This window comes from Megalobrama amblycephala, linkage group LG14, assembly GCF_018812025.1.
Source record: "Megalobrama amblycephala isolate DHTTF-2021 linkage group LG14, ASM1881202v1, whole genome shotgun sequence".
Taxonomy (NCBI): Eukaryota; Metazoa; Chordata; class Actinopteri; order Cypriniformes; family Xenocyprididae; genus Megalobrama; species Megalobrama amblycephala.
Window position 1 is genome coordinate 1,877,159 of NC_063057.1, and position 21,515 is coordinate 1,898,673.

The 21,515-nt window shown below is 37.8% G+C and overlaps 1 protein-coding gene and 1 long non-coding RNA gene across 4 annotated transcripts in view; one reads left to right on the top strand and one right to left on the bottom strand.

Moving 5' to 3' along the window:
• Positions 1-21,515, bottom strand: part of grm8a (glutamate receptor, metabotropic 8a) — a 240,618-nt gene that overhangs the window by 32,200 nt on the left and 186,903 nt on the right. For all 3 annotated transcript variants that reach the window (XM_048154637.1, XM_048154636.1, XM_048154638.1), the window contains exon 7: positions 19,078-19,278. In XM_048154637.1, coding sequence (XP_048010594.1) covers positions 19,078-19,278 — 201 coding nt within the window. The remainder of the gene's footprint in view (positions 1-19,077; positions 19,279-21,515) is intronic.
• Positions 1-21,515, top strand: part of LOC125244559 — a 77,740-nt gene that overhangs the window by 28,008 nt on the left and 28,217 nt on the right. The window lies entirely within an intron of this gene.

Consider the following 21,515-nt stretch of genomic DNA (forward strand, 5'->3'; position numbering starts at 1 on the left):
ACCTTACCTAAATGCATGCCATTGTGAATAATTTATCTGTGAAAATAATGAACATTCAAGTAGGGGTGTAACGATTTATCGAAGTACGATATTTCGCGATGCAAACATGTTACGATATGCATCGTAGAGTGATGGCGATACTTTTACGATATGACGGCAGTTTAATCTTATTGGTTGAGCTGCCGACGTGACCTACTCTGCAAGGTGGCAGTGAGAGAAGCCGGTTGTCACTGCATATAAATGGTGTCTCTCAATCAGCTCTCTAGTTCAGTAAGTGTTTCGCGCACACATTGAATCTTGCAAGCAGGTTTAAACGTTTCTCATGTCAGTCTCTTGCATGGTCACGTGAGAAAACTCGTGGCTTTCTTTCACCGCAGTGCACAGGAACAGCTGTGCTCACAGAAAAGCAAAAGACGCTTGCGATGCTTTGCTTTAAGAAGTTCTGTGGGGCCGTTCACATATTGCGTCTTTTCCGCGTGCAAGTCAGTTATTTTTTTCAAATGTAAACGCGCGGCAGGCGCGCTCATAATGGGATCGACGCGGTCGCGACGCGCATGCAATTCTCAACTTTTCAGAATGCCGCAAGCGCACCGCAGGTCGTGTGACAAGAATCAACCGATCAGCTATGGCCTTTCCGTAACAAAACATCAAAAGCTCAGGCGAACAGCTAATCATAGCTGTACATGGTGGTTTTTATATCTTATCTCCATCAATATATCTCGTAGTAAAACTAATGCAAGGGCTAGAAATCAATTATCCTTTGCAGAAATATCCTGTTCCTCTTGGAGAGCTAAGTTCATGGTTGCATAGCAACGACCGACGCCACGGGAGCGCAAGCGCTTTGGAAAGAAGGAGAAGCGGTGCGGCCGCGCCTTCCACGCGTTTTTAGACGCGATATGTGAACGGCCCCTATTCATAATTCTAAGTTCATGTTAAATTTAACATTCTTTTTCAGTGACAGACAGCCCTATTCAACTGTTAATTTGAATACAGAAGGTTTTTATTAAAATTTTATTTTTATTTATGTTATTGAAATTTTATTTATTTATTTATTTTATTGAAATGTGATCTTGTATGTACAACAAGGAAAATTATTGAAATTTGTTCATGTTTTTTGAATAAATCTTGTTTGAATTTCAGTTTCATTTTGTTGAAAATATCGTGATACGTATCGTATCGTAAACTCCGTATCGAGATACGTACCGTATCGTGACCTGAGCGTATCGTTACACCCCTACATTCAAGCATGAAAACCTGTTCTAGTAGAGCCCAAAAACAACATCAAGACATTGTAAAATGGCATAATAGGTCCTCTTTAAGCTAATGCAAAAGTTATAGCTGAATTTTCAATAGGTGTATTAAAAAGGCAAGGTGTCAGCTGCTTGCATCTACACATGCATTCTCGCAGCTTCACAAAATTCACTGCGGTGCAGGAGAGTGTTCAGGTTCGGGTGTCACAGGTGTAAATAATACATGCAGCTTCCTGCTGTATGTGCAAAGATCACGGCAACCTTGTGAGGAGGAAAGGAGGAGGAAAGGTAATAAAATCAGTCAACATTCACTGAGTTGAGCGTCTTAGAAATACCACCTCACCTCAACATCCATATACCTTCACCAATGGTGTTGTTTTGACGCTTGGTTCAGACTTGATTTGCAAACCACTTTTAGATCAAGTTAATGAACTGAAATGTGAACTAAAATTCTAGTGTGAAGCACTTTTAATGAAAGCCCTGAGGCCTTCAACTCGGATTAAATGCTTTATGAGTGCAATAACCAACCTTGTTATCCAAAAGTGGGGTTGAAACATCTGACATTTTTCTAACATTGCGTAACACAAATATTTTCATTACAAATGTTGAGAATTTAATTGATTGTGATTATGATCCAAAGAGCAAATTTGACATTCTTCAAAGTCCTAAAACTTTGTTTATTCATGGTAACACTTTACTTAAAGCCTTTATGTATAATGCATTATAAAGGTATTGATAATGTAAGTTGTAATTCATTATATATTTTCATAAAAAATTGTAATCAAAGTTAAAATGCATTATATTTGCAGATTCCTTGTTGCATCTTGGTTGTTTGTCATGTTTTAATGCATTATACTTTCTAAGGTGTAACAATAAGTAGAAACAGTAAATATTATAATGTATTGTAACTGTAGTTACAGTTATTCATGAGATCATACAATGCAATATAAGGTGCATTACAAGGCATATTAAAGCATTAAAATACTTGTATAATGCATTATATATAAAGGCTTTAAGTAAAGTGTTACTAAATTTAAATCCCAGATTGTCAATGTGCATCCCACTGTACATGGTAAAGTTTCATTATTATTATTATTTTTTTTAAATCTTGCTGTATTGTTTTCCAAAGTTTCTGTATAACTCATGGAGGTCTGGCTTGAAAGTTCACCTTTGAAGTAAAAAAAAGCAGAAAAAAGAAATGAAAAATGTCAGCGACAAAGTTCATTTGTACTAAGCAAATCAAAATGTCCCAGGGAAGTTTTAACATTTTCACATGCCCTCGATCTTTGGAAAGGTTATTAGTAGTTTCAGTAATTGATAAGGACACTTTCAACCCTGGCTTCAGAAAAACACGCAAAGACATACAGGTTTTAGATGAGACGGCAAATATCCTGTGACAAACCAATTCGAGTTCTGATTTGCTTCTCATTCTTGGAAACATGAATAACAATTGGAACCTGATATCTGAGGTGAGAGAAAAATGAATCTCAGATGATCATCAGTAAATCCATCTTCTTATCAAACTGATCAAACATGAAGACAAAACTAGAGCACAAATGTGCAACGATCTGTGAGAACCTCAAACCGCTTAACTTGCTAAATGTAATGGAAGCAAGCTAGTAAGTGCTGTGCGTGTAAACCTCACTTTCCTGGCGTTTAGCGTCCTTGTTAGCATGCCCGCCTCCCATGCCAAAGACACTGGTTCGACTCCCGCTCAGAATGGGTCGAGTAGGACCGGTTACATTTGGTGCCGTGACCCGGATGGGAGTGGTCCTCAAGAGGTACGCTAGGGACTGACGCTAGAGACTGCAGTCTTTAGCATCCTTGTTAGTGTGCCCGCCTCCCATGCCGGAGACACCGGTTCGATAGCCACTCGGAGTGGGTCAAGTAGGACCGGTTACACAAACAACCTGATAAATAACCTAGAATACTGTAAACGGACTGCACAACAGACTGGATCTTTCATAAGCGCAGATGAGATTGAAACTACATGAAGCAGTGCTTTAGAAGTGCTTCAGGAGCTCCATGGCAGAGAGAATAATGTGGTGATTTAATTGCTTAAGAAAAGCAGTACACTTAAACAGATAAACGGCTCAGGAACTCTGTCCCTGGGGCCCTGAAACACAACAAGCAAACCACATCTCACAACTCAAATATATACCAAACTAAAAAGCTGAAAACTATCTAACAGGCCAGTATTCTAAAAGTCTAATGTCTTCATGCATCTTGATAGAAAAACACAAATGTTCAGCCACCCAAAAATGAACATGGTGCTTTAAAACACATACAAACCAGTTATAAAGTCTACAAGGGATGGAAATAATTACTTTTTTGTGAACTGATTATATTTAAAATCCAACCTTGTTAAACATTTTAAAACATCCCAAGGGCAATTCATCACACTGTTTATGAAGTATCAGTGTTGGGGTAGTTACTTAAAAAATGTAATTAGTTACTAGTTACTAGTTACTTCTGTAAATTGTAATGAGATTACTTTACTAGTTACTGCATTTGAAAAGTAACTTCACTACTTATTACTTTACTTTTTCTTAATTTACCGTGTAGATACATGGACAAACATCATAGCCCTATCATCACTTAACGTTTCTGCATAGAGTTTATTGTATAAATTGAACCATATGAAAGAACAATAACCCCGTCTGCACAAAGAAATATGCCTCACCGTAAACAACAGAAATAAAGAAGGCTATGGTGGGGTCATTTTAAAATGGTGTCAACACACAAGTTTCAAAACACAGGCTTTGAATCGCTAGTTCAAAAGTGAAAGTATAATGCTCACGGTCGCACGGGCATTCATAACAGCACCGCGCCAGGACACGCACGTACGGTTATGAACGCCCATGAATGCATTTTAATGATGGGTTCATTAATGATGAGTTTATTATTATTATAATAAAAAACCCAACAACAAAACAATACAATCAATGACAAACTCGCTTAAATAGGCGCTTAGTCAAAGGTGAGGCGAAATGGGCAAAGTTAGGTGTGACTCTCGTTCAGCCCACTTTGAATTGAGCAGACGCGTTCAGTTCTGTAACTGAATGGTCACATGCAAAATAAATAAATAAAATATTAAGTTTTGTTGCCAAATTTAGATTTTTTTATTTTAATATTATTTAGTCTATTTGTTTGATTTGTAATGATTTAATTATAATTTAATTAATTGCTTGTCATCAACTTGCAATTCCCTTGCGAACCCCCGTTTGGGAAACCCTGTTTTTTTTAGAACATTATTTACATTCATTGGCGACGCGTCATGCAGCCAAGCTACAGATATCGCGTTTATTTTGTTTTTCCTTTTTTATTTAAAATATTCACAAACTTTTTAACTAGGCTATATCATGAATTATATGATATTTTCCGATTGTCATATATGTGAAAGTGAATGTGTTTTGTTTAAACACCTTTATAATGATCATGTTAGTTGATAAAACAGGATCTGTCGGATTTACATTACATAAATTCATCAATTTTTCCCGAAATGAACGTAAGTGGCTGGTGAACTGGGATAAGAGAGTAAACTTTGTTTCATACGCATTGTATGTGATATGAATAAACAATTTCGTCAAATTAAAATTTAAAAGATTATCGCAGCTTCCATAGCCTATGAGTGTATGGAATCTGCATTTAACAAACTATGTCTTTTTTATATATAGCCCAGTCCTCATTCAAACATTTGAAACCTCAAATAAACATGTGGTTGAAAACTTAGTTGTAAAATATGAAAAGAGCGCGTCAATCTCTGGCTCAGCGCCAGCAGCGGGAAAGCAGGTTTGAATTTAGCGTATTGAACGTTCTCATCACACCGGTGTTATCGTACACGTTAAAAAAGTTAAAATCGATCGGGTGAAAGGGGAAAATTTGAAACTGAGGGGGCACAAATCAGATCTGAGGGGGCAATATGCCCCCTTTTTTGCCCCCTCTTGGCGCCGGGCCTGCCGAAACCCCCGTCTCCGTCTCCATCTCCATTTCCCGCACCAGCAGCTATGTCAAATCGATCTCTATGGCAACGGCACACATACAGGCACACGCATGCACGCACCAAACAGACAGAACATTACACACAGGCAAACACGGCTTGGGTAACGAAGGAAAGCGCGTTCCTATAGTCTAGTAAAGTAGTGTAGTTACCAATATTATTAGTGTAATGTGTTACTTTACTTCGTTACCCAAAAAAGTAATATCGTTACTGTAATCCGTTACTTTGTAATTCGTTACCCCCAACACTGTGAAGTATTAATGAAGAACATTATCTCAGATTAATAATAGATGACTGTTTCATGAGACTTTTATCTATGTAATCTCATCAAAACAATGTTAACCTTAGATATTATGTAATATAAAATTAAAGAAATATTGATTTACATGTAAATTGCAAAACAGGCAGAAAGAAAACACCTGATAAATCTGTGGCATTTTAATAAATTCTCATCATTCATATTTTCAAAATATTTTTGTGATATTTTTCAGTTTTTTAGGAAAAGTGAATGTTTTTGCCTATGCTGTTCTCTTAACATTCGGACGCAAACTTTAAAGGAACATTCCACTTTTCAAACATTATTGGAATGTTCATTATTGGAATGTACTTTTGAATGTTCTCTGAACATTCTGAAACAAGTAGTAAAATTTAAAAATGTAAGATGAACGTCCAAATAAAATACATTTTGTATAGATAATGTTTTTGTGCTAACGTTTTGAGAACATTATTAAAGAGCAGATAACTTTGTTCTATTAACGTTACTAGAAGAACCTTTGTTCATAACGTTGAGAGAATCTTGTCAGAACGCTCCCTGTTAGCTGGATTACTGCCCAAGTGAAAAACACAGTTTCATTCATCTTATTCCCAAACATGGGACTGAAGTTTGGATCATAGGAACAATCTGAAAAGTGAGAGAGACACAATTTACAGTATTATCAGTTTTGCTCATGAATATTTATTAAGTGCATGAACTGATTTGACGAAAGGCCAACAAAAAGCCATAGCATAGTTCACAGTCCACTGCCAAAGCTACATAAAACTGTTGTTTTACGCTGCCGGCTACAATTATTTCCTTTCCACTGCAGCCAATTGAAACAAAACTCTTAAAATACAATGATTCTCTCCCAAAAGCTGCTACACCCCTGATACTTCGAGTGGAATCTTGCAGCCTTCACTAATAAGATGATTCTATTTTTATTTGCTTTCAGTCTGTGAGCACAGCACATTTACACTCTCATTTGGAGTCGAGATTCCAGCCACTGATTAGCCGAATCTCTTTTCTACAACTTTCTCCAATTCCATCGCCATCGTCTTCCTCATCACCACCCTTCATTACAGCGAGTCGGCAGCTCTTGCAGCTGATGAGGGGATTGTTTGTCTGGAGGTCAGACATAAGAGGACCTCAGTCAGACCTCAGTCGCTGAATCCCGTTTCTATACACAAAAAACCCTTTTGATTCGCCCACCATGAAGGAAAGTGAGAGCTGAGGAGGGCAAAGCCTCCGGAAGCAATATTTTCAGCGAATATAATGAGCCAGATTCAGCAGCAGCTTTTGCAGCAAGCATCCAGACAGTTCTGTTCTTTTATTTAAGAAGACATCAAGTGAAGGAAAACACCGCTTCTCTCTGCAAACCCAAGACGCTGAGTGTTTTGTGTTTGCTGTGCTTGTGAGAGCTGCCTGCAAGATACGACATCCATCGCCTTCAAATCTCTGCTCTCGCATGCAAACATCATATTCCCTCCACGGCAAAGGTGGTTACGGCTCTCTCGTAATCGCCGTGCACTTGTTGTCACTGCAAATCAACACTAGATTAAAAAGTTCGTCAATACAAACTTTGATGTTGGCTTGAGAAAGCCTGACCTTAAAGTTTGAAGAAATTGTAAAAGCTTGAATTTGGAAGGTTTTCGGTTTGAAGTAGTTTGAAGTTTACAGTAGTTTTAAAGCTAAAAGTTTGAGGGTTTGGAAAGCAATACAGTCTATCACAAAATAGATAGATAGATAGCTAGATAGATAGATAGCATGCTTTAACATATTGCTAACATGTTTCTAACACGATTTAACACTTTTCTAGCAAATTTAAGCATGAATTAGCACATTGCTAGCATTTCTTAGCATTTTGCTAGCATGATTTAGCATTGTTAACATGAATTAACACATTGCTAGCATTTTTCTAGCATGGATTAACACATTGCAAACATGTTTCTATAATCAAGTAGCACATACCACATTTTAACATGTTGCTAGCATGATTTAGCACATTGCTAATGTTCTGTCAAACATTGTTAGCATGTTTCTGCATGTTGCTAGCATGATTTAGCATTTTTATAGCATAATTAGCACTGCTTCTACGTTTTAGCATTTTGCTATCATGAATTAGCACATTGTTAACATGTTTTTACATGTTGGTAACATGTTTTAGAATGTTGCTTGCATGTTTTAACATAATGGTTTACCATATTGCATGTTTTAGCTTGTTGTCCTAAGTTAGTTGTTAAACTTTGCTAGTGATAGGCAGGTTAAATACTCTATAAGAGCTGTTGTAGGAATTTTGACCCCTCTCAATGAAAGTCTATGGGAAATTGGGATTGTTCTGAAATCTGATACGGGAATTCCCAAAGTTGGATCAGTTAGAAAAGATATAGCAGTGCAAGTCAGCTTTCTCAAACCAACATAATAACACAAGTAAATAAGCCAGTGTGCAATCAGTGATGGTAGATTATTCCATTATTAATCTAGCAACAGCAAACTGATCCTTCCCTGCATAAGAAAACACTGTCACCGTGATGGGTGAGGATAGAGGCACAGAAGACGAAGAATTTATCCACCGATATTGATCAAAGCTTGGCGTTCCAGGTGGACCGGGGCAGCGGGAAATTGAGGATTACAGGAGACCAGACAGATGTAACAATGGACCACTCGATGGGATTAACCTTTCTGCAAACCCTTACCTGCTGATTCTGTCAGCTAAAATCACTGTTACTATTGCACATATTTAGGGTTAGTGATTTGAACAAACCCCAGGAATAGTGTTGTCACGGTACCAAAATTCCAGTAGTCGGTACCAATACCAGTAAAAATTTATGGTTCTCGGTACCAATTTCAGTACCACAGGAAAATCTGTTGGAACTATTTTACTATTTTATTTAACTAGCCTATTTTTAAAAAACATTAAATATGATGGTAATCATACATATAAATATTTAAAGCATGTGTTTATGTTTGTGTGTGTATACCTCAATGAAATACATTTTGAAATATAAAAAAATTGTCACGGAATGCACAGACACGAAATGATAAGATCCACGTGCAGTTTAATGAAGTAAGTCCAAGGCAAAAACAGTCCACAAAAACAGAAACCAGAAACAAAGTGCATAAAACAGAAAACAACGAACCACAACAAAGGCAAAAAACACTGAGACTAAATAGACAGAACTAATGAGCAAACACCAAACACCTGAGTGCAATGACATGAGGCTAATAAGTCCAAGGGGTGATTTATGGGAAATTAAGTAAAACTGGTGACGTAGTCCGTGCTGGAGTGCCCTCTGGTGGCCAACCAGGGTACTCCGACTGGAGATCGTGACAAAAATAAATAGACCTAAACAAATGCTCCAACATCAGGCCCGGCTCCACGGGGGGGCCAGGGTGGGCCTGGCCCACCCAATCAGAGGCTTGGCCCACCCTGGCCCCACACCACATAACAGCCAATCACAAAATTAGTGTGATATTCAATTCAGCTCCAGACCAAGCTGCAACCTCCCCCTTAGTAGTGCTGCTAAAATATATATTTTTTCTAAACATGTCTCTAAAATATGTTAAACCGTTCAATACCGCTTCTCTACAGTATCCACATGACAGCGAGTTCACGCACATCGCAGCCTCCTGTCACTCACTCAGCGCAGCGGCAGGCCTCGAGACTCTCGTTCGGTCCGGTTGAAGCGTTTTTGTTATGATAACAACTGATACGACAACTTTAGCATTCATTCATTCAGTGTTTCCCATTAATGACCCTGTGCGCCGCCACCGTTTCATAATGAACCGAAAATACTACATTGTATTTTGCCAATGAACTAAAATCGAAACCGTAATGGCTTTGTGCCTTAATAAAGCACCAAAATATATACAGTGATTAAGTATATATTTAGTCCGTTTGTGCTGCGTGTTTTAAAGAGAAGTGCGCACTTTGCTCACACGATCAGCTGCCGATTTGGTGATCAAAATTAAAGCTCAAGGATTAGAAATTGGCTACAAACTAGTATTTTTAATTTTCCTATACGTTGTGTAAAGTAGCCTAACCAATATATATATATATATATATATATATATATATATATATATATATATATATATATATATATATATATATATATAGATTGCATTTGTTACAATAGCCTATATGGATATTACTGTCATATGTATAATTATATAGGCCTAAAACATTATTATATTATTATTTTATTGTTATAATTGTTTGGCATCCTAAAACACCTAAAATGATGTAGACTTTATATCACAACTAAAAATATATTTGAACCCTCTGTAATGTCCAGGTACAAGTCAATGTTGTTTCTTTGGTCAATTTGCACACTGTACATGGGTTGAAGCTCTTAATTTTGAGCTTCCAAAGTGCACCAGATTGATGCATTTAACCTTAAAATGTACAAAATTTTCTTACGGGGGTGCATGCCCCCGGACCCCCCTAGAGGAGGTATTGGACAAAAGTTCTAATTTCGTACAGTATAAACAGCTCGTGCAAAAAAATTAAAATAATAAATGTTGCAAATATTATTTGTGTTATCTCACATTATATTTTGTAATGTGATTTTTCAAAATAGTATAATAGTTTATAACAATAACAATAACAAACAACCCTAACAATTTCCTTATCTATATCAATAGACATGTGAGATTAAAGCATTAAAGCCCCCCACCAATCCGACCGGCCCACCTGGAATATCATTTGGCCCACCTTTCATCTCATATCTGGAGCCGGGCCTGTCCAACATCCATTTTGAAACAGACGTGTGTTTATTTTAGCTATTCCTTCAGTGAAACGACACTACAGCCTGTAAAATTATGAAATAAATGTCAGTAAATAATTGTAACCTAAATAATAAGAAAGTGAAGTATTATTCTAAAAAACATTCGTTCTTTATTTCCACACAAAGATGCAGGAAAGAGACCATCTCTTTAATAATATCTTATGTTATCTCTTGATGTTACAAGCAACTGACACTTGTTGTAAAAGGTCTGAAGACATTCAGGCTATGTTTGATTTTGCGCTGCCAGAGAAAGTGAAACTAAAAATCACCGTTGTGAAAAACGCACTATACAAATAAACTTGACGCGCCTCATAAAGTCTAATAACAAGCACAAACTGTGTTAAATAGAAATTGACGTGCAAGCAAAAAGGTTTCTGTCCTATGGTGTTTTTTCTGCTTTACCACAGTAAAGAATGTGAATATAATAGGCCTAATTTAAAGGGAACCAAAGGAAGAAATTTTTATAATCCCCTGAGCGAGTGAAGATTTGGGAAAAGAAACAGAGATTCCATGTTTAGTGGAATAACTAATGGAATATTGTTAAATTCTCTGCTAATCAGGTGACCAGATCGTGATTCGCAAAACAAAATTTTAGTACTGACTTGGTACCGGTACTTTTGACAACACTACCCAGGAATATGATTCACACAAGTATACAAATGCAGACACTAATGTTCGAGCGACGTACTTAACAGGTACAGTACAATGCTGGTGGGTTGTCTTGACGTGGGTCAATAAATAAATACTGTATATAACAACAAGAACAACCTTGAAGAATACCACCCAGAATACCCTGGCAAGTGAGTTTTGCAAGGTAAACACCACTCACAATTTCTTCAGATAATGCAACAAAAAAAATCTATTTCATATTAAAAGTTTTCCATCACCTGGGAACTACAAAACAAGTCAAACAAACTGCCTTTTACTCTCAGTATGGCCTGTACCTCAGAATCTCTTTCTGTGGACATGATAGAATGCACCTCCTAAGGCCATTCCTTTATTATTTTAGCACAGAATCATTTGAGATGAGGATAGAGCTCTGTTACGGAGTTAAACGCCAGCCCCGATCCTGCTGCTGCACTCCATTTTAAGATTCACCGTCACGCCGTCTGGACTTACAAGGGGATTTGTTTTACACAACACAATTATCATCACTTTTTTCCCCCCAACTCGTCTGAATGCACACTTCTACAATCTCTCTTCCCTCTCTGTCCATCTCCAAACACTAATCTAAAAATAAGTGTATGTAGGGAGCCACTGGAGCGGGGGTAATTGTGGCTGAGCTGCAGGCATTGTGATGCTCCAAGTTGGACATCTGCCTTCGTATCAACTTCCATTTACCGCTTCTGTGGCCTCTTTTCTCTCCAAAAGCTTCTCTGTGTGCAAACATATGAACTATGGGTATGTTTGCAATGGCATACTAGTCTACTAATCCTACCAGCAGAGGCAGGCTTTGCAATTCGGAGATCCGTTTCAAAGAAACAGTTGGAGGCCCCACAAATGAGAAAACATTGTATGCATTGCGACTGCAATTACTTTATTATCCCTGTTATATTTAACATTGTTATATGAAATTTAACTCTTATAAACACATTTTATCTCTTTAACCAGAACTATTGTTCCAATCATGACCAAAAACAAAAACAGCATTCAATCTTCATCACTAGGGATGTCCCGATCACGTTTTTTGCCCTCGAGTCCGAGTCATTTGATTTTGAGTATCTACCGATACCGATCCGATACTTCTATAATACATGAAAAAGAATAAAGAAGAGCGAAAAAAACAGATCCAGGAACAGTGCTTTTCAGGTTTTTCAGGAATCTAACAATCGTTTTCACGTATAGAAAATGGATAAAGTAATCAAATATAAAATATCACTGCATATTATCTTTACTGTATAAAATAAATAAAGATTAATCATTATTGAAGTTACAAAAACTATTCAGTCAAGAGCAGTGAGTGATTTCTTTGTTATTTGTTGTTTGATTTAACATTAAAAACAGGCAGCAGGAATAGTTTTTTTTCCCTATAAGACATGCACGATCCAGTACATATACTGTTACACATGCGCTGTCTTTCTCGACTAATATACGTTCACTTAAGACATAACCGACTATGTTTGCTAGGATACTCGCTAAGACGGGCATGTTGACATAATTTTTGTATGAATTTGTCCGCTGAAGCACAAGACTTGAAAGAGAACTCAGTATTTGCGCGCTGACTGAAATAAGCGTGTGCGCGCTTCGGATGAGCGCACACAAATCTTCTCACAGCGCGCGAGCTCTCTTTCGCGTCTTGTTCTTGAAGGTTTAAATCAGCAAGGCTTAAATGAGTTAGTTTAAACACAGACAGCAACGTGTGCTGTTCAGGTCTCACCTGTATCATCACCCGGGTGATGACGGCGTAAATGATTGGACATTAGAGCATACGGCACTCGCAGTTAACAGTTTACAAAGAGTGACTGTTTTGTCCACGCTTTCTGATTATCGTTGTTGTAACGTTTTGCGCATCCATCGACTGAAACATACATTATTTGAACTCTGTCTGTCTGTTTTCCACGTTGCTATTTTAAACAAACCATATTAACCAATAGATGCATCGTCATTCGAGATGGACCGCGGTGCAAGTGCGTACCTAACCGTAAGTGGAGAACCGTAGGGTTCGATTTTTTACTGAGAACCGTTGCACCCCTAATATATATCCGAGTCCTGATTGGGAGGTAACGTCCGATTCAGATCGAGCCTGAAACCACGTGATCGGATCTGGACATCCCTATTCATCACCCTCTCAGACCTTAAGCTAAAATGAAATGATAGTAAAACCAGCGAGCCTTAACGAGAGACTCATTGAATCATTTATTCAAATGATTTGTTCAAAACGGCTGATTCATTCAGGGCCAAAGAAAGTGAGTTGTGGAGTCATTCATAGACTGATTCATTCAAAAACGCAGATTCATTCAGTAATGAAACTGAAACTGTTGCTTGGAGACACCAATGACTCTAATGTTTGGAACTATTTTCATTGGCACGATAGAGCAAAAACAGCCAATAATGACAATATTGTGTCTAAAATGATAGTCACCTAATAGTAACTACTTGTTTACTGAACTGTTGTAAATCAATATTACAATTGAAAATGTGCTGCTGATATTCAGGAAAACAGCACTCTTGCTCATGTGGTATTGCTTATAAACATTAAAAACAAAAACAGAGACATTTCTTTGCACCATATCTTGGATTTTTGGGGCATTTTTATTCATTTTGCTGGCATTTTTGCCCCAAGCCCCCACCCCTGGTCTGTGAGCGGCGTAATTTTGAGCGCAAGCGGAGGCCCCTACTGTTGTGGGGCCCATTTTGGGTGAAAAATAGCAACATACTAGCAATGAATCAACACGTATTGAATATCCCGCATGGAATCTGCGCCTGCAGAACTCAAGAGACATTGCCACAGATCTCTGTAGAATTAGATTTGGGAAAAAGTGAATTTTGGACACTGTAGATGCCTCTCATTAATGCAATTTTATTAAATTATTTGACAACAATGTAACATCTTCCTCACTGAAGCATTCTATGCAACATTTCACCTACTACATTAAACATTAGTATGCAGTAGGCAGTGCATTCTATTTCATACACTCACAAACTCCATTCATTCCATCTCACACACAGCACATGTCGACCTGTCACGCACACACATGCGCACATATTACAACCCTTCACACTTTTAAAGACCTTTTCTGGACCTCCACACACTTTAATCCATTTCTTCCCATTCTCCCGTCATAATCGCCCAGCGCTGTGTTCATTATCACACACTGGCTAGCAGTTAATTCAGTGTGTGTGGTGTTTGAAGTACACTGGTGTAGGGCCAGAGGAAGTGCAGTGACGGGCAGTAATGAGAGAGCTCCAGTGCGGGTGAGTTAACTCAACAACCGGCACTCAGATGTAATTGTTCCACAGTATCAGCAGACTCAGACGGATTAATGAGAAACCTTTCGCTTTCCCTGTGATATCAGCCAAATGCCAAGACTTCGGACATCCATCAACCATTACTGCTCAATAGCACAAGAGTGTGTGTGATTGTAAGTGTGAGCTCCTTTATAGGTGCAAAACAGTGAATCTCACAAAAAAAAAAAAAAAGTAATTCCACCACAAACTCATAATTGCTCTCTTTTTTCTATTTTACTCAAAGAAAATGTATTTTTTTAATTGTAACCATGGGAATAATTTGTGGAAAATAATCTGCTTAATTCACTTCGTTCTAAAGTGTTGGGTGTGATGCATTACTTTCCCCTTGAAAAAGTAAAGCAAAGGATTACTCTTACCTTTTCTGTACTTTATATTTATATCAGATGCATTAAATACTGTATAGTAGGGTATTTTTATTTTTACACAGTATCCTCTGCAGGTGCATTTGAAATGTTAACTACTCATCTTGTAATGAATATCATTGTACTTTCAGAGTATGAAATATCATATGCAGTAAAAAACAACAATACTCAAACACTGTAAAAGGTTTTTGCCACAAACTCAACTGACTGGCTTCTCTCCTGTATGATTTCATACGAGTCTCTTCTGACCTTAGAACTGTACTTGAATTATGAGCTTCTACAACTTTTGACCTCCTAACTGAACTCCTTTCCAAAAATTGATCATAAAAATAGAAACAGTGTAAAAAAAAAAAAAAAAAGGCAATATCGAGAGACTGGGGAGCATAAGATGAATGTAACCATCTCCCTTTAAATACTTGGGTCAGTTAAAGAATGATTTATGCCATTTTATATGATTTATTTAAAAGAATTAAAAGAGCAATTTCATGTCTATCCTTGTATTATTTAACTGGTCGAGGTTGATATGGGATTTAGAAAGTAATTTTTAATAAGTGATGCAATACTTTTTAGAGATATTAATTAGTAATCTAATTACACGGTTGAAGATGCAATTAGTATTCTATGACATCAGCAAGATCTAATGGTGCTTCCTAATTCATTTATTATTGCATACTTGGGTTTAATGATTGGAACACTAACCCTAAATATTAAAATGTAAAACGAAAATATTAAAACGCAAATGTAATAATCTAGTCTTTTGATTATAATCATAAACTTACCCAGAGAACAGCTGGCACATTTATGTCGCATGCGCTCAGAAGACACTCAACAAGGTTAGTTTACAACACTGTTTCTCACAGTAGGAACCATTTTACCTTGATCCAACAAAGAAAACAGAAAACAACAGGCTACGGCGGTGAATGCAGCGCTGCATACAAAGACTTCAGATTGGGAGGCATGGCTTTGGGAACGTGCCATTAACAACAGACCATAAAAGTGTCGTCATAACAAATAGCAGGTGTCCAGCAATGAGAGGCGATGCAACCTCTAAACAGACCTAATGCTGATCTACCGCGATGCATATCAGCAATCATTCACACGTTCAGTGTGATTCACCTCTTGGATCTGACCGCAAACATTTCTCCAGTTCTGATTTCTTGAAATGCAGCACTAATATATGTTATAACTGCACCAAAACCTACTGGCTAAGTGAAATGAACAAGTGTGCTTCTCAGCTCCTGCTCTCTCATTGTTTGGGCCAAATCTGCTTTACCACAGCAGCATCATGATGTTATTTGAGGCTCTGGTGTCAGGACTCTGAGGAACTCTTATCTGCGGGAGTTTCTGATCCACTCCAGGAGGGTGTCAATAACAGCCAAGTGTCTGCAACGGACCGTGGGATCACGCAGGCGGCCCGTCTCATGCTGCTGAGAAAGGTTACACCAGCACAAAAAAGAGCCGCAGGATCGTTAAACAGCCTCGTTTGGCAGCTATAGCCTTTTCCCAGAATGCTCTAGGGCAGAGTCAGAACGATTTCGATTTTTATTTCCTTTTCCAGAGGTAAACTGTATTGCATCGAGGTTGCTCAAGAGACAAAATAAGAGTGTCAACTTCATAAGATATTAGGGGTGTAATGGTACACAAACACAACGGTTCGGTACATACCGCTATTGAATTCACGGTTCGGTACGGGTTCAGGAGGTAAAAAGCTGAACATAAAATTTCTATTCTAAATTAACATTTTCTTAAGGATAAAAAATCTCAGTTAATGCTGTAAACTATATAAGAATCCTTTGCAATTGGTCCACGGGTAAGTCCAGTTATCCAATAACGAGTGTTTTGTTGTGCATTGAGGGATTTATTTGGTAAACATGTTAATTTATGTACATGTCTATTGCATAAAAACTTATCCATATATTTTTATGCACATCTAGGCATTTCCATCCAGCGTTTTTTAGGCGATATCCCAAAAGTGGATGGAAACAGCTAATGATGTCTAAAGGAAATCTCATTTTTGATTTGCCTTTCTTACCACCTTTAAGACAAAAGACACCATGGTGACTTTCCTGCATGGTGAGAATGTAAAGGAATACGCTCACGGGCTGACGAATTGGATTAATAAAGATCTCTGTCCCCTCTTTCTGCCTTTTTGCAGAATTGAACACCTCCCGTGATCACCGCTGCTTTTAACATTAATGAGGAGCATGCTGAGTCCTCTTCACCTTGCAGTTAACTTTGCACAAGAGCATGAAAACCTGATCTCACCCAAACAATAGACCACACATACAAATCCCCAGCAAACACACTCTGAACTCCCTGAAACGCCTAGTCTCGAGACCCCCCCATTATCCAAATCAGGCTTGAAATAAGGCAAAACTGATGCCATTGTTAGTGTTTACACCTGAGAAGCTGAAACTCACGCTTATGTAAGGAGCAGGACATTTCTCAAACACACTGGAAGCACTTGACCAATCACAACACATTGCTCCAGCCAACCAATCAGAGCACAATGTGCTTTCCAAAAGGCGGGGCTTCATAGAGACAGGAACTAAACAGAGCGTTACTGACAGACTGGGAAGAGAGGAGCTGCAACAATGGAGAATAATCAACATTCAAGCATGAAAACCTGCTCTAGTAGAGCACAAAACAACATCAAGACTTATTTGTATATATTTAAAAAATGTAGTCCTGTGATCAAAGCTGAATTTTCAGCATCATTACTCCAGTCTTCAGAGTCACATGATCCTTCAGAAATCATTCTAATATGATGCTTTGCTGCTCAAGAAACAGGAAGAGAAAACAAACAGTTCGCCTGAAATCATTGGCAGCGCATCACTACTATTTTAACTCTAAATCATCAAACTGTGCATCGATACACATCAGACTTACACAGCAGAATAACATCTACCAGGTCTTTCTCTCTCTCTATTGACATTTCTGATCACATTTGAAAACACATGCGCTGTCAGTGAATTTTCCGTATCTGTCTTTCACTTCAAACACAGCCAGATGATGAACGCAAGGTGGTGGAACAAATAACCCAGGTTGCATTGCCCGCTAGAAAGCGAATTAATGAGGTTTTAATGGTCCCACTCAGCCCCGCCCCTCCCTGCGCCACCGCCGCTGCCTTAATCGCTCAACTGCAGTTATGCAAATGCCACAACTTGAAGGCAAACATAAGCAGATGATAACAAAACGACGGAGTTGGGGGATAGAAAAATGAAAGAGTGGCAAAGACGCACGGAGCAAAACTAATATTTAAATGAATCGTGTGATATGGTTTCAAAGAGAATGTTTAAATTCTTTTGTTTCAACATGATTCAAGGCGCACGAGGGAAACAAAAACAGTCAATCACGCGCAGCTCGCCTCTTGAGTTATAATGCGCTCTTATTAAAACACGCGTGCTCTCTTCTGCACATTATGAAGAAATATGAGCATCCCTGCATGCGCTTAACTCACATTTTCCGGTCTCTGCTTTGACGCATGTGTAATGATTTTAGGGGTCACTGAGGAAGACCACAGCGAAATGAAATGACAAACACAACAAGAGGGAAGATTGTGCGAGTGAGCAGGGCGATCGGTGATTGCGAAGAATTAATGAATGGTGCTAGAAGTAAGAAACATGAAAAATGAGTGAAGCACTTGAATATGTAAATAGACAAGTGCTCAACATTTAACATAAGAAGCTGCGCCGGTAATAGACATGCCCACGGCATTGCATAGTAAAATATGGCATAACATTTTATAATAACTTTCATTAATATGGCTTTAGCACACATTATACAGTATAAGGCTTAAAGGAATAGTTGAAAAATGAGAATTCTTTGATCATTTATTCACCTTCATGTTGCAAATGTTTTTTTCTTAGAATACAAAATTCAATGATATTCATGCAAATGGCATTGGTTTTTTAATATCTTATAATCAATCACTGAAAATTTGAATGTGCACAAGGGGAGTTTTTTATTTTTTATTTTTATTTTAGCAAATAATATCTCAAATTTAAGTCCTCAAACAATTCTTCAACGTCTCTTTTTGTGCTCCAAGAAGAAATTGTGTAATTATATATATATATATATATATATATAATTTTACAATTGTATATATTTTATGACATTTTAAACTTCAGAAGCCTGTTTTGCTCATCAAGGCTGCATTTATTTGATTAAAAATACAGTAAAAAACAATTTAAAATAACTGTTTTCTATGTGAATATATTGTAAAATGTAATTTATTCATTACATATGTACAAATGTATAATAGTATTTGTATTGAAAGTAGTTATAAAGTGTAACCAGAGGCAGAAACCAGGCTTGAGTCACTGCAAATAAATTGACCTCCATCACGGATTTGTGAGCAACACTCTTGAGACTCGATTTAGACTTGGCCCTGAAATATTTGAGACTTGCAAACATATCTGAATGTCGCTCAACTGAGAATCTGAGCACTCACCATTGAAATTAACGCTCCGGATGTATCCCAGGAGCTCCTTTCCATTGATATTGCTCATGCGGGTGCAGAGGCCGGGGTATCCGAAGCAGTAATCCCTGTGCATGCGGTGCAGCGCGTGTGCCATCGCATAAACCGCATCCATCACAAACTGCACCTTCCCTTCCTGCTCATAACTGGAGTCACGGCCGACCTTCTCCAGACCTGTGCAAACACACACAAAACACACATTTTTATTTCTGAAATGTTTTAGTTGGATATTTTTTAAATGTTACCAGTTGCTTTAGAATGTTCATAGACATTCTAAAATGACATTCCGCATCCATGTTGTAAATTTATAATTGCAAAAAAAAAAAAGAATGTTCATAGAACATTCAAAAGTAACATTCCCATAATGTTTGCAAACTGATAAAATGGAATGTTCCCTTCACATTTTCATAACTAAAAACAAACGTTTTTAAAATACTCAAAAACTGGACATTCAGGGAACATTCAGAAATAAAAAAGTTTCCATAAGAATGTAAGTAAAACATTGTTTTTGTTAGCTGGGGAGCATAAGATGTTTAATTTGGAGACTCCACTCTTGCAGATGCAGTAATTCTCTTCGTAATAAATTGCTATTTAATGTTTCTCAAATGTATGCACTCGTTAGAGTAATTAGCTAATCGAGTCCTTGAGGAGGCACATGTGCCGGCCATCTGATGCACACACTTTACCCGTTAAAGGCAACAGCAAGAATGTAATCATTCCAAACAAATATTTTCTTCCATATCTCTCGAGACGGCAAAAGTAATATCACGCCTGTCGTTCGGAACAAATATTCCAGCTGCTGTTGTGTGTAAATTGAATTTGGCTCAGGCATGTATGATTATTTCTCTCATAATCACCTAAGCGCTTTTCAAGTTGGTGTATTTTGACAAAAGCATCGGATGCCTCCGGGAAGATCTTTCTTCTCCCGCCACAGTTTTTGACACAATGAAAGATAACTAAAATGCGCGTGGCCGGGCAAGGTGAATTAGCAAGACCTGGAGTCCTCCATCGCTTCTGCTGTCAGCGAGGAATTAATAGGCTCCTGTAAATGAAATCCAATCCACTTTTATAGCGCTTTCAGAGCAATGGGAAAATGATGCATTTGGTCTTCCAAAAACCAGACGGATTACCTGACCTGCACCGTGTGATAAATACAGCAGAGAACTACAGGCCAGAGAAAATGACTCCCAGTGTCAAAACAAGGAGAACATCACGTTTATTTGTGGTTGCACCACCACAACGACAGACCGTTCACACTCAAACTCAAAAGTCATGAGCTACTGTATGTTTGGACAGCAATTTCAAACAGTATATGCTACATTGATGTCACATGATTTCGATATTTCACAACCAGATATAACTTCAGAAATCTTATATCATTTTATTTAGAAATATTATTATATATAATATTCACAAAGTGCACCCATGCAAACTCTTTTACAATATACAGTATGTGCATTGCATATGGAATTGAAATGGCCAGATGATCTAATCCATTTGGTAAAATATGACACACCCAAAGCACACTGACTGTGTGCAATACTGTATCCCACAATGCAATGCTCTCAAATTGACAAACTGAATTAATGGCAGATTTTAACATTATTAACATTTTACGCACCAAAAGTTGACCCAAAATTAGATTAAAATGCAAAATACTTTGAATTTTTAAATAAATATAATGTAATGAATAGTTAATAAATATTAATAGTACTTATTATACAATTCCTGCTCATAAAAACCACATGGGATAACACAAGATAACAAGGAACAGGTGAAAGTGATTAGAAGCCATGAAGATAAATGAGGGTAACTATGGAAACAAGGCAAACACAGGAAGTAAAACCAAAGACTATAGAATAACACAAGACGTGTCACTCGTATTGTTTGAATGGGAGAAAGTGTAACGTGCAATATGGCGGAATAAGTCCCGCCTTCTAAATAAGAGCCAATCGCCGACTGGTAAAGTCATCGCGTCACTTCAGCGGCCGTTAGAATCACCGGTTTCTATAGAAACAGTCAGACTCGCGCCTCTGAAGAGACACGCATTTAGGTCTGCGCATGCACATTAGCTTGATCCAGCCTGAAAAATAGTTTTTTTTGTCATGATTCGAGCGTTTAGAAACTAAATTTATGAGCCGGTTGTTGTTAGATTTCATTGGTGATTTCAAATATGAAATTAAATCGCAAGGTTGGCGAACAGTTTTGGAGAATTTGATGTTTCCCCATTCAAAGAGATTGCATGATGCCCAGGATGCCCGAGAGCCGTTTCAAAGATGGCCGCCGAGTGAAATGACTTGTCTTAAACATAGACAGTAAAAGAAATGGACACAGCGACCCCATTGGAACTCAATTGAGACAAGTGAAGCCCATTTTTAGCACTTCCGTTTCTGACGCGCAGACTCAAACTA